At 38.7% G+C, this 13,571-nt stretch overlaps 1 protein-coding gene across 4 annotated transcripts in view; it reads right to left on the bottom strand.

Moving 5' to 3' along the window:
- The window catches only part of EIF2AK2 (eukaryotic translation initiation factor 2 alpha kinase 2), a 40,823-nt gene that overhangs the window by 3,744 nt on the left and 23,508 nt on the right, over positions 1 to 13,571 (bottom strand). The window contains exons 11-16 of one of the 4 annotated variants that reach the window (XM_058683040.1): positions 11,949 to 12,065; positions 9,303 to 9,483; positions 6,647 to 6,775; positions 4,200 to 4,301; positions 3,114 to 3,167; positions 2,129 to 3,037 (exon numbers count right to left, since the gene is read on the bottom strand). In XM_058683040.1, coding sequence (XP_058539023.1) covers positions 2,936 to 3,037; positions 3,114 to 3,167; positions 4,200 to 4,301; positions 6,647 to 6,775; positions 9,303 to 9,483; positions 11,949 to 12,065 — 685 coding nt within the window. In that variant the 3' untranslated portion in view covers positions 2,129 to 2,935. Of the gene's footprint in view, positions 1 to 2,128; positions 3,038 to 3,113; positions 3,168 to 4,199; positions 4,302 to 6,646; positions 6,776 to 9,302; positions 9,484 to 11,948; positions 12,069 to 13,571 lie in introns of those variants that run through there. The other 3 variants (XM_058683038.1, XM_058683037.1, XM_058683039.1) reach the window with 3 other exon arrangements.

A 13,571-nucleotide genomic window follows, 5' to 3' on the forward strand; every position in this document is an offset into this window, starting at 1 on the left:
GTATTTAGACTTCTAAACATTTCATCTCAGATACATATGCACGTGCACGTATATATGTGTGTATACGTATATATCTTCACACATGTCTGGCTTTACGGCTGTGGAAACTATGCAGCTGTACAAAGCTCCATATTCAAGAAGTGACCCATGCTTAATTACTGAACAAAGTCCCCATGTGTTCATTTCACTGGGTCCCAAATTATGTAGCTGCCCATACACACACACTTATCTATGTATATGTGTATATATAAAAGCTAAATCACATATGTGCATAAATAACTTTATCTTCCTCCTGGATTTATCAGTGATTCAGTGGTTAACATTTTGCCCCATTTGCTTTTTCTCCCTTCAAATACATAGTGATTTTCACTAAACATTTGAAAGTTGTCCCTATCATGCCACTTCACCCCTAAATATTTCCTCATGCACTGCCTAAGAATAAGACCTCTTCCTGCATGACTGCAATATCATTATCACACCTAAGAAAGTTAAAAATTATTCTATAATGCCATCTAATATGCAGCCCATACCCAAATGTTAACTGTCCCCAAAACGTCTTTTATAATTTGATGGGGTTTTTTTTTAATGTTTATTTATTTTTGAGAGACAGAGAGGGAGTGTGAGTGGGGGAGGGACAGAGAGAGGGAGACACAGAATCTGAAGCAGGGTCCAGGCTCTGAGCTGTCAGCACAGAGCCCGATGCAGGGCTTGAACTCATGGACCATGAGATCATGACCTGAGCCAAAGTCAGACGCTTAACCCACTGAGCCACCCAGGCGCTCCAGGTTTTTTTTTTTTTATCTTTTTTTTTTTTTTTAACATCCAAGATACAATCAAGGTTCAAGTATCACATTTGGTCGTTATACCTCTCTAGTCTCTATTTAGAATACTTCCTCTACTTTTTTGTGTGTGATATTGACTTTCTGAGAAGCCCAAGGTAATTATCTTATAGAATGACTTAATTCAGGATTTGTCTAATAACTTCTTCATGATTGAGTTCAGTTAAATGCTTTGGGAAGAAAACTAAATAGGTGATAGTACATAACTCTTACATCAGGAGAGGCATAATATTAGGTAGTCAGTCCCACCTTCAGTGATGTTGATTTAATCACATGGTTATTAAGGAGACCAGGAGGTCTTTCCATTGTAAAGGTACATGTAAAGGTACATTTCCCTTTCCCCCTTGTAACTGATATATCATCTGTGGGATTATATTTAAATCCTTTGAAGATCTTGTTCCCCAACACCTTTTCAACCAATGGTTTTACCCTCCATTGATAAACCTTGCCTTGATCAAATACTGCATTGAGAGTTGAAAACCATATTAACTGCTTTCAATAACTTTTTAGAAATAGCTATAGCCTTCGTAAAAGCCTTTCTCTGTGACTTTTCTGCCTAGCCTAAACTTGGCTCACTTTAAAAACTGTAAAATTATATGACAGGTTTTTTCCCTCAGGTTTTTTCCCAAGATGTCATCCAAATTATCTTCTGGTATTCTCTCCAGCAATTCAGGGAAACAAAGTATACCCAACATTCTTAGGTATATCTTTTCCAGAACTCAAGCCATGGCTCTCGTCCAGACTCCTGCCCATATTTGCTCCTCACTACTTGTCTAAATCCCTAGCCTACTTAGAAGTCTCACTGGAATGCCACTTCTAAGCCGTATGCCATGATACCTCAGTAGAAAGTGATCTCCTGGAAACTTCTCCAGACTGATTCTTCTCTGTGCTTACCTACTGCCTTCTAGCACAGTTATCTCTTTGAAGTGTTTGTTCTAATAGATACAAAATGTATTTAAGATAAAAAGAGTACACAGTAAACAGTAGTGAATGCAACATCTGGTTTAAGACAAAAAAAGTGAGGAGTGCCTGGGTGACTCAGTCATGATGCTTAAGCATCCAACTCTTGACTTTGGCTCAGGTCATGATCTCGTGTCTCAGGAGTTCGAGCCCCACATCTGGCTCCATGCTGTAAGTGTAGAGCCTGCTTGGAATTCTCTCTCCTCTCTCTCTCTCCAAAGTAAATAAATAAATAAACTTAAAACAAAGTGAACTGTTATCTTTGAAGTTTACTTCCCCTATCACACCACTTCCATCCCTCCTCAGAAAACCACCATCAAAATGTAGAATTTCTTATTCCTTTCTTTCCCTTTATTGTTTTACCACATTTGTTTGGATTTCTAAACAAAGTATTTCATTTAGCGGGGTCTGCAACTTTATGTAAATAGAATCATTCTGTATATGTTTTCTGTAACTGGCTTTGTTGGCTTAACATTATGTTCCTCACAGATGTATCATGTTACTGCACTTAGCTATATAATTCGTTCATTTTCACTGCTATATAGTATTACAGTGTATGGAAAAATACAGTTTATCCATTCTTCTTGTGATGCACATTGTTTTTTGTTCTTTTGGCTGTTATGAACAAGGTTTCTATGAACATTCTGGTAGGCAAGCATGTAGGAACCAAATTGATGGCTTTGAGGGTATATATACCTTCAACTTTACCAGATCATACCAAATTGTTTTCCAAAGTGATTGTATATCACTTATCTTCTTATGAGTACCATATTTCTCTAAATTAGCTATTTCAAACAGTGAGATATCTCATATATTTTTGGCCTAGAAACAGTGGACATTTAATGAATATTAATTGATTTGCCAATATTTTAAAAATTTGAGAGATATTCTCCCCTATGTTTATAATAAGAAGATAAGCTCAGGAAAAGAAAAGTGTCTGAATGTTTTTGAAGTAAAAAAAAAAAAAAAAAAAAGATTCAAACCTTTTTAAAATTTAGTGAAAAATTAAGAGGAAAATAAAAATAGAAGGTAAATACCCAATAGGTGTCCCTAGAAGATTTTAGACAGTTATAGAAAAATTGAATATCCAAGGCAGGATACTTTTTTTAGAAGAGCTCTAACATGTGCTTCGTTTCTTATTCTTTTACATTCCTCCACTCCTTCAAAGTCTCCAGTATTTCAGATGCATGAGGCCGTTTCGCGGGTTCGGGTGACAGTAATTTTTGCAGAAGAATTTTCTGTAATGATAGTGAGTCAATACTAATAAATAGAACACTGAAATGAATAAAAGTCTGATTATTTTCAAGTACTTACTTCTCTGCCATCAAATACATCTGAGAACTTGCCGTCCCTTAGCTCTTTAAAAATCTGAAAATAAAACACACACACACACATGAATATATATATATATATATATATATATATATATATATATATATATATTCATGAGGAAGTTATTCACTCAGGAGGAAAACCAAACTTGCTTCTTGGCCCAGAGGCAAGCAGGACTCTCCTCTCCCACCTTTCCCCATCCTTAACATCAACATGTTGAAGTGGTAAGAGCGTCATCTGCATTACTTCCCTTCATCCTTTTTGGCATCCTACGTGCTAGGTATTTTCATTATCCCTGCTGTCCAGGGAAGGCTGTTGGCTCCAGCAAGTCCGTTTACTGAGCTTCAGACCAAGATATCCCTCCGGTTGCCTAATACGTTTAGCAGCTCCCCACTGCCCCCATAAGAAAGTCCATAATCTTGCCTTAATTTAGTCCCAACACATCTCTCCAGTGTGCCAACCATCCCTTCCTTGTCACTTACTACTCCAAGAAAAATGATTCTGTCTGCTAGTCCCACCCTCTGCACAAGGAAGGCTGGAATGATCTTTCTTCTATTTTGGACTATTAGAAGCCAACCAATCCTTCAAAGCCCAACTTAAATACCCCATGAAACCTAAATCCCTACAGCTAGAAAGATCTCTGTCCTGTTTCCCCAAGACTTCATGTCTTTTCCCAAAAACATGTAGAGCATTCTCTTATAGTATCTTCCCTTCTAAAATAAAAGCTCCATGAGAACGAGGCTTATTCACATTTAAAACCCTGTAGCACTTAGCACAGTGTCTTAGGCAAAGCAGGCAATCAATAAAATTTTACTGACTGACTCAAATAAGAAGAAACAGCTTTAGTTTTGTGAGATGTACACACCTTCAAAAGAAGACCAAAGTTTCTGGTCTGAAGCAAAAAGTTTTGGTTGCCCAACTGTGTGAAAGATTAAATCCATATTTCCTTCTCAGTCAATACTAATATATTCAAGTCTATCCTCACATAAGGGCAGTTACTGTAGCAGCACTTTGGAGATGACTGCTAATAATTTTTGTTGCTTAATTCTTTTTTGTGATATTATTTACCTGTAATGTTTCTGAAACAGTGGGACATATGTAAAGGAGTTCCGCGAGAATTAGCCCCAAAGCAAAGATGTCCACTTCGTTTCCATATTCTTGTAAAGAAATCTAAAGAGACCAAAATATGTTTATATTTGTTACTGATATATTTGTTACTGATACCTGATATAAACATCCATGGCTTCTGAAACCAAAACAGCTATTTGACCAAACTATCTTATATCATGTAACAATGCATGTTTATTAGCAAGATCTGTGGAGTCTCACTGCCCTGGTTCAAATGTGTCACCAACTGGCTGCATCACTCATGTAAATTAACCATCAATGGTGGAATAATCTCAGCCATAAAATGGGGATAACAAAAATTTCAGCCTCAGAGCTTGACAGTAGTGTTCAATAAGATGCAGGAGGCGAAACAGTTAAGAGTTCCCAGTAAGTGGCTTTCATGCAAATGTTTGTATGTATTCATAATGTTCTATAACTGGAAGGAATCCAAATGACCATCAGAAGAATAGAGAAGCACACTGTGGTATATTCAGGCAATGGAATAGTACTCAGTAATGAAAAGGAATAATCTGCTGGTATAAACAACCACCAGAGGTTCTCCAGCAGACATTAGCTTGACTGAAGTAATCAAATACAATAAAAAAATCATACATAAAATATGATTCCACTCATATGAAGCTCAAGACAGGGAAAACTAATCTGTGGTGACAGAAATCAGAGCACCGGCCGCCTCTGGGAAGGAGGGAGGGACTGGAAAGGGCCTGAGGGAATTTTCACAGGCGAGGGAGATGTCCTACATTTTCGCAAGTGTATGGGTTTCCCAGGTATAGATGCCTTTGTCAAATGACAAATGTACCTTTAAAATACATACACTTCATGATGTATAAATTATTTCTCAATAAAATGTTTTTCAGTTTAAAAACCACTAAGTAAATGAAAAGCACAATGAGGAATGATTTTTTCAAAAATATTTTAGGGTGACAATACAGGGTGCAGGAGTTAAAGTTTGTCTTCCACTTTCCTATTCCACAAAAAAAAATTAAATTATGTTTTTATGCCACATGGTCCCCAAGGGGAAAAGGTGGATTTCCTCTCTACCCTAGGCTCTCAAACATCAAAAAGATGAAAACAGACAATAAGCTATCAACCAAAAATGGAGACTATTAGAGTAATGAAACTACACATAAGACAAACATTCAAATGTTTTCCTTGATGATGGTTTCTTGTTATTTCTTTGTTTAAAATGTAGCACAGAAGATTTTAAGTTGTCATACAAGAACATTTCTGTAATATGGTTAACAGATACAGAATCAATATCCAAAATATATAAATATTCCTTACAAAGAAATTAGGAACAGATAACCTAATTAAGAAAAATGAGGAGAGCACATGAATAGAAAATCTGCAGAAAAGTTGTAAGTACATACATATATAGATGGCCTACCTTACTAAAAATCTGAAAAATGCAAACTAAAACATCAGGATACTCCTCATTCATCACTGAGGCCAAAATGCAGTCTGCTAGCACCCTAGTCTGGTTGGGAGTGTGAAGGAGAAAGCAGCATTCTCCTACACTTTGGGAGGAGGGCATAATAGAATCACTTTTTTCTGAATGACAATTTCACAGTATTTACCAAATTTGAAATGCACCTGTCAGCCTACTCAGTAATTTCACTTAAAGGAATCTATTACAGATTATCATGGAAATACTCATTTTTAGGGGCACCTGGGTGACTCAGTTGGTTAAGTGGTGGACTCTTGATTTTGCCTCAGGTCATGATCTCATGATTGTGGGATCGAGCCCCGTGTCGGGCTCCACACTGAGCACAGAGCCTGCTTGGGATTCTCTCACTCTCTCTCTCTCTCTCCCTCTCTCTGTCTGCCCCTCTTCCTGCTCACTAGCACACTCTCTCTCAAAATAAATAAATAAACTTAAAAAAAAAATATGTTTTTTTAGAGTCAAAGATAAGCAGGAAAACACGTAAAAAGTTGGTAACAGCCTAAATAAACACTCATCAATAAGGAAACAGTTAAATAAATGATGGTATAGCTATACTTCAGTATACAATATAATTGCTAAAATGGATGTCAGATCCGTCTGTGCTGGTACGGAAAGATTATGATACATTGTTGAGTGAAAAAAAAAGCCACAAAATAACAGTACAGTCAGTTATAGAAACATCTCTTTATATTTTTGTGCAAAAAGTCTGCATATATATACAAATGTGTGTTTATAAATGTCTATAACTCACAGAAAATGATCCAAAAGGATAAACAACAGACTCTATGAGAAGAGTAGGAATAGAAAGTTGGGTTAAAGGGAATTTTCCACTTTCTTCCTATATCCTTCTGTGATGTTTTAATTTTATAAGAGGTGTCTGTTATCTTTCTAATTAAAAATACAAAAGAAGTGAAAACTATATAGACAGAAAGGAAAGGGACCTCACCTGTTCTGGGCTCATGTACCGAAGAGTTCCTGTATTCCTTGTCCGATTTGCGTAATTTTTCAGGGATGTCACAAGTCCAAAGTCTCCTATCTTTACTTGTTTTGTATCTACCAAAAACACGTTACCTGGCTACAAAAAAAGAAAAAAACCCAATATTGAATTTATAAGCACCAATTTGACGGACTGTTAACACATATCCAAATCACATTTAACAAGGGCTATTTTTATATTTCCTTATAAGACATTTACCCTTACACAGGTAGCCCCAAACAGGATATTTAATATCACACATCTTTAAAATGCCAGTTGAAGAAGTAAGGATTTCTCTAAGAGAAGGCTTTGGGCATTGCTGCCTTCAAATCTCTGAAGACATGTTTAATGTGAGGTGGATTCACTCTGTACGGTACAAAGGGATGGATCCAGGACTGGCGGGTAGAAGAAACCCAAAGGTTTGCTTTAATATATCCTAATAAACTAACAGTGTGGTCCAAGGAATGGGAATTTGAGAGTCCCCATGTCAGAGAGTATTCAAGGTGGGGCTGGACACCCACTTGTTAGAAATGTTGCAAATATGAGTCCAGGATCTGTTGGGGATTGAAGTCGACACCTTTAAGATCTCTTCTAAGTTTGAGATTCTCAGAATGAGTCTCTTGTCAATAATGTTGTAAGATAGCGCATGCAGCAACCGTAGTAGAGAAGCTAGAAAAGTTGGAAGATGGAAAGAAGGCTCAGGAGAATTAAGGTCTGATCTCTGAGCAACTACAGACACGGAGCAAACATCATCTGCAAACAGACACAAGAAAAGAACACTGTGACACAGGGCAACAGGAAGTATGGGGTACAGGAGAGAACGGGCAAGAGACGTGCTAGAGAAAGGAACATCCAGTCAGCACCAGTCAGTTTTGAGAATTCATCCAGAGCAGGGGAGCCTGGGAGTTAATACCCAAACTTCTGCATTTATTTGCAGGTTACTTTATAAGTAAATAAATGTGCTTAATTTGTTATTTAACTATATATATATATATATATATATATATATATATATATATATATCACCTATTCCAAGGTGAAGGCATAGCCAATCGAAATGTATTTTTCTGAACACAGTTCTTACAACATTCCAACTTCAAAGAGCACCTTCAGATATTAAAGGAGATGAAAGTAGGTGGACTCCAACACAAAGGCCTTGGCCATCCAGCTCCTGGGAAGACCAAAGACACAATATCTTTTATGGGCCAATTATTCCTATGTAGGCCCAACAACTACAACTATGGGTCCTTCTTTTACTCAAGAAACTCTTTTGTTTCATCCTTATTCTTGACTACTTTAGATGGGTGGGGTAAGCAAACAGCCAAGATCTACACAGAAAAGGTGCTTCTCCTGGATCCAGAGTCATCAGGAAAGGCTACCTGAAGAGCCTGAGACCAAAGAAGACAAGCAGGAGAATGTTCCACGCAAGAAGAAGAGGAGCAAAGCCTCCGTGATAGGATTCAGCATGGCCAAAGTGTGATGGAAGGAGGCCAATCACAGGGAAGAGAGAGTGAGGGAGGCTGTGAAAAGCTGTTCTGTCTTCTTTGATTTTGATGAGGAGGTAAAATGGGAAAACAGCTCATCTCAACCATGAAAGAAGCTAGAAAGCCAGCAGAAAATAAAAATACAAAGGTATGCTGTGTGTTACAAGTTTTGGATTACAATTTTCCAATCACGGGGTAGAAATGTCTAACCAAATGCCAGGAAAGTTCTAGACTCTGGACCCAGTAGCTATGATTGCCGTCATGAATAATGACTGATAGGGGCGCCTGGGTGGCTCCTTTGGTTAAGCATCCAACTGCATCTCAGGTCATGATCTCAAGCCCCACATTGGGTTCTCTGCGGTCACCACGGAGCCTGCTTTGGATCTCCTGGCCCCCTCCTGTCAGCCCCTCCCCCACTTTCTCTCTCTCTCTCAAAAATAAATATTAAAAAAAAGAGTAATGACTGAGAAATTGGGAGAATCATGTTCCCAAAGCCAGTCATCAGAGTCCCTTCTGCTTCTCAAACAAGCCTGAGTAGCAGCAGAGGCAATGACAAAGCAGCCCACTGGCTGTGGTAGCCACAGTAATTCTTTGCATGCAAAGGTAGTTTACTAAAGCAGTGTTTGCAAGCAGAGTATACAGAGCAGCCAGATAGGACCAGAAGTGAATGAGCTCCTTCCTATAGGGCTCACTGTCTCAATAAATTGATTTGTCCTGAAGATCCTCTGAATGGTCCTATGGGAATGGTATTTGGGGCTAGATCTGGACCCATTCTAACTTCAGAGGATCAGAGATATTATTTCCTCAGGACTGTTAATCAATTCTAAAACTACAGAAGATACTTTTTAGAATGACCAAACCATAGGGGTGCCTGGGTGGCTCAGTCGGTTGAGCATCTGACATCAGCTCAGGTCATGATCTCGCGGTCCGTGAGTTCGAGCCCCGTGTCGGGCTCTGGGCTGACAGCTCAGAGCCTGGAGCCTGCTTCAGATTCTGTGCTCCCTCTCTTTCTGCCCATCCCCCGCTAGCACTCCGTCTCTCTCTCTCTCTCTCAAGAATAAAACAGACATTAAAAAAATTAAAAAAAAATAAAATTACTAAATCATATTTATCAATTCCTAACAAAGTACATTTTCATTTACCTTAAGGTCTCTATGGATTAACTGTTGGCAATGTATATAATCCACACCTGCTGTTATTTGTTCATACAATTCCAAAGCCAAATGTTTGTCTGGTGTCTGGCCTCTTCTGCTGTCAATCCATTGCTCCAATGTCCCTTTACCACAGAATTCCATTTGGATGAAAAGGCACTTAGTCTTTGGTCTGGATATAAAATTCACAGTATATTACAAATAGCAATAAAAAGAAATTTATAAAAAAATAACATTTCTTTTTAAAATTATACTTCATCTTCTTAAGAATCCCAAAACATGTCTGAAAGCAGAAATCTAGGGGTGCCTGGGTGGCTCAGTCGGTTAAGTGTCTGACTCTTGATTTTGGCTCAGGTCATGATCTCACAGTTCATGAGATCTTGCTAGCATCTGGCTCTGAGCTGTCAGCACAGAGCCTGGTTAGGATTCTCTCTCGCCTCTTTCGCTGCCCCTCCCTTGCTCACATATGTGCACACACATGCTCTCTCTTTCTCAAAATAAGTAAATAAACTTAAAAAAACATGAAAATCTAAATGTAATAAACTTGAATCAAAATAAAATAAATCATTTTTGATTTAAATTATAAGTTCCCAAATGTCCAGAGCTTTATTTGTTAAGTAATTTACAAAGTATGACACTGCCCATTCTCTAATGGTAAGGGTCCTTGATCACCTTTGCTAGTAGAAAGGAATAGGAACACCAATACAATGGAATTAAGGAAAACCAAATTGCATTACTACATAAAGTAATTCTGGAACATTTTAATGCACTATTGGCCTACTGAGCATCTGTTTTGTGAAAGGCCCAGAACAGTCACCTACAGATGAGAAAACAAATTAGATACTATCCTTGCTGTCATGGGGGTTATTAGTTTAAGGAGAGAGAAATACAGGAAAAACAAATAGAAAACAATAGTGTAGGGGCGCCTGGGTGGCGCAGTCGGTTAAGCGTCCGACTTCAGCCAGGTCACGATCTCGCGGTCCGTGAGTTCGAGCCCCGCGTCGGGCTCTGGGCTGATGGCTCGGAGCCTGGAGCCTGTTTCCGATTCTGTGTCTCCCTCTCTCTCTGCCCCTCCCCCGTTCATGCTCTGTCTCTCTCTGTCCCAAAAATAAATAAAAACGTTGAAAAAAAAAAATTTAAAAAAAAAAAAAAAAAAAAAAAGAAAAAAAAAAAAGAAAACAATAGTGTAAGGATCGTTTCTCAAAGAGAAATGCCAACAAACTGCTCTGACATATACTTGCGAGGACTAATTTTGCTAACCACGTTTTTATCTTGCTTTATAAACTAAGTTGGCTTCAATATTAATTTATTTTCTTCAAACTTATGTTGGTTAGAAAATAGGAAAAGAAAGCCAAAAATCTGCTGAAAGCGGAAGAAGTCCTGTCTGTATGCTGATGGTGGATGAGTCCTGAAACTAACGATAAAGCTCTCAGTCACTTGGGGTGGATGGAGCTGGTGCTGGGGGTGGGAGTCGATGAATGAACAGACCCTCATTGTCCTCAGGATTTCAGTGAGGACAGTCCCCAAGAAACACTGGCTGACTTTTCAGAAGCAGATGCCAGGTCTTTAGAGCCCTCCAGTCCTTTGTCAGGGTCTTACCTGAGACAAAGCATGAGTGATGCAAGGTGGGGTACCTCCTTGGTCTTAAATTATTTTCAATGCCCACCACTCCACTGTAAGTGGTGTGGTTGTATTCAAAAGGGACCCCTTGGGGTGTCTGCCTGGCTCAGTTGGTAGAGCATGTAACTTTTGACCTCAGGGCCATGGGTTCAAGCCCCACGTTGGACATGGAGCCAACTTAAAATATTAAAAAAGAGAGAGAGACAGAGAGAGACAGACCACTTAACTGCACCCCAACAATCAGGAGTCTCTGAGAGGGACATAAAAGTGTTGGCAGCTGAGGAGGGGTTTCCAGCTGTAGCATCCATAATGTGTTCAAACCTTCTTCCTAAGACTGCATGTACAGCCTAGCCTGAAGCCGGGGTAAGTGAGCAAGCCTACAAATTAAACAATGGAGACAAAAAAGCTAAACCTGAGATTTTCAAAACAGATGAGGACAGGGATACCTGGTTGGCTCAGTCAGAAAAGCATGCAACTCTTGATCTTGGGGTTGTGAGTTCGAGCCCCACACTGGGTGTAGAGGTTACTAAAAATAAATAAACTAAAAAAAAAAAAAGGTATACATTTAAAAAAATAAAACAGTTGAGGACAATAAAAAAATTTTTTTAAGCAAGTGTGGAGCAAGGGATAGAAGCAAGGACAAGATTATTGTCTCAAACGGTGTTTGTGGTTGGTGATTATTTAAAACAAAAATTTTTTTTTTTTAACGTTTATTTTTGAGACAGAGAGAGACAGAGCATGAACGGGGGAGGGGCAGAGAGAGAGGGAGACACAGAACCGGAAGCAGGCTCCAGGCTCTGGGCCATCAGCCCAGAGCCCGACGCGGGGCTCGAACTCACGGACCATGAGATCGTGACCTGAGCTGAAGTCGGACGCTTAACCGACTGAGCCACCCAGGCGCCCCGTGTGGTTGGTGATTATTAAATGTAATAACTAATGGCCTTATCTTCTGGCCTACACCTAGTAAATAACAGTTTCTTCCAACCTGTTAGGACTATGAGAATTCTTTTTAGTTACCTTGAAGTGTTAATGCTGTCCACAGAATGGTAATCATCGCCAAACCAGCAGCTGTAGTAGTGAACGATATTTGGGTGATCGAGAGCTGCCAAAGCTTTTACTTCACGCTCTGCCTTCCTGCTTTAAAGAAACAGGGAACATAAAAGTGTCAGCATCATCCCTGCTATGAACTACAAGTCAGGTGACAGAAGACAACTACCTATGCTCCCTTATGAAACAGTTGCCGTGGTTCCCACACACTGAGTTTTTAGAATGGAGGCCAGGAGTACTCGAAAGGAAAAACTGAACACACAGAAAAAACATGGCTGTCCTCACTCTCAACATGAGAAAAAGCCATGACTTAATCAAGTTCAAGCATCAGACATTTTAAAAGCCATTTGTAGTCATCTTTGAAATGCCAGTCAAGCAATTTTTGGTTGCTAATTCATACATCATATTTTGTTTAGCCTTGTGTTGAAATCACTTTGGATTTCATAAGCAAACCCTAATAGGGAAGCAAGGGCAACACAGGCAACGTGATGAACCTAACTCAAAATTTTAAATGTATAACAGAAATACACAAAGGAGATATCTACGCAGAGAAAGCAAGACTTCACTGTATGTGTGGGAGCTTTATAGTGATCTGGAGTCAAGAGCTGAGAAAATGCTATGCTACATGGAATAAATAAATTTGAGATTTCAATGAGGAGAAAAGATAAGCAAACATTTTACAATTCCATTTTCTAATTTGCAAAGTTCCATAACTACATGATGTAACATTTATAAAAATAAAGGGAAAAAAAGTACTCATGCATCAACAGCCCTAACACAATCAGTTATTGTTTTGGATTGTTTCTTATAGTCTTTCTTCCTATACATTTTTATATACTTGTAATTATAGTATATAGTTTTTATCCTATTTCTCCACATAACAGGTTATATTTACCATTTTCCTTGTTACACAATTTGTATAACCATCATGTAAACTTTTTAATGTAAGATTTCTAAAGTATAAAAAAGTAGAGCAAATAGATTCATGAACTAGCCATTACCCAAATGAAACTGTTATTAACTCCTGGCCAATCTCATTTCATCTGTACTCTCACCCACTCCCTCATCTTCCCTGGATTATTCTGAAGCAAATTCTAGCATCATATCATTTCATGTCTGAATATTTTCCGTATGTAAGCTTAGCCATCGAACAGGGGAGAGAACAAAACATACGTAATCATTTCTTCGTTGCTGGACCTTTAGTTCTAATTTTTCACTGTTATAATGACACAGTGATTTACATCTTCTTGTATAACTTTTTCCACAATTTGGATAATATCCTTAGAATAGGTTCCCAGATGGGAAATCCACGGGTCAAGGTGTATAAATATTCCAAGTATATTTTTTTAATTTAATAATTATTTCTGAGAGACAGAGAACGCAAGCATGGAGAGGGGCAAACAGAGAGGGAGACACAGAATCTGAAGCAGTCTCCAGGCTCGAGCTGTCAGCACAGAGCCTGTTGTGGGGCTTGAACTCACGAACCACGAGATCGTGACCTGAGCTGAAGTTGGATGCTTAATCGACTGAGCCACCCAGGTGCCCCTCCACGTATATTTTTAACTGTGTTATACCAATTTATGAAGCTACTAA

This window comes from Neofelis nebulosa, chromosome 9 (assembly GCF_028018385.1).
Source record: "Neofelis nebulosa isolate mNeoNeb1 chromosome 9, mNeoNeb1.pri, whole genome shotgun sequence".
Lineage (NCBI taxonomy): Eukaryota > Metazoa > Chordata > Mammalia > Carnivora > Felidae > Neofelis > Neofelis nebulosa.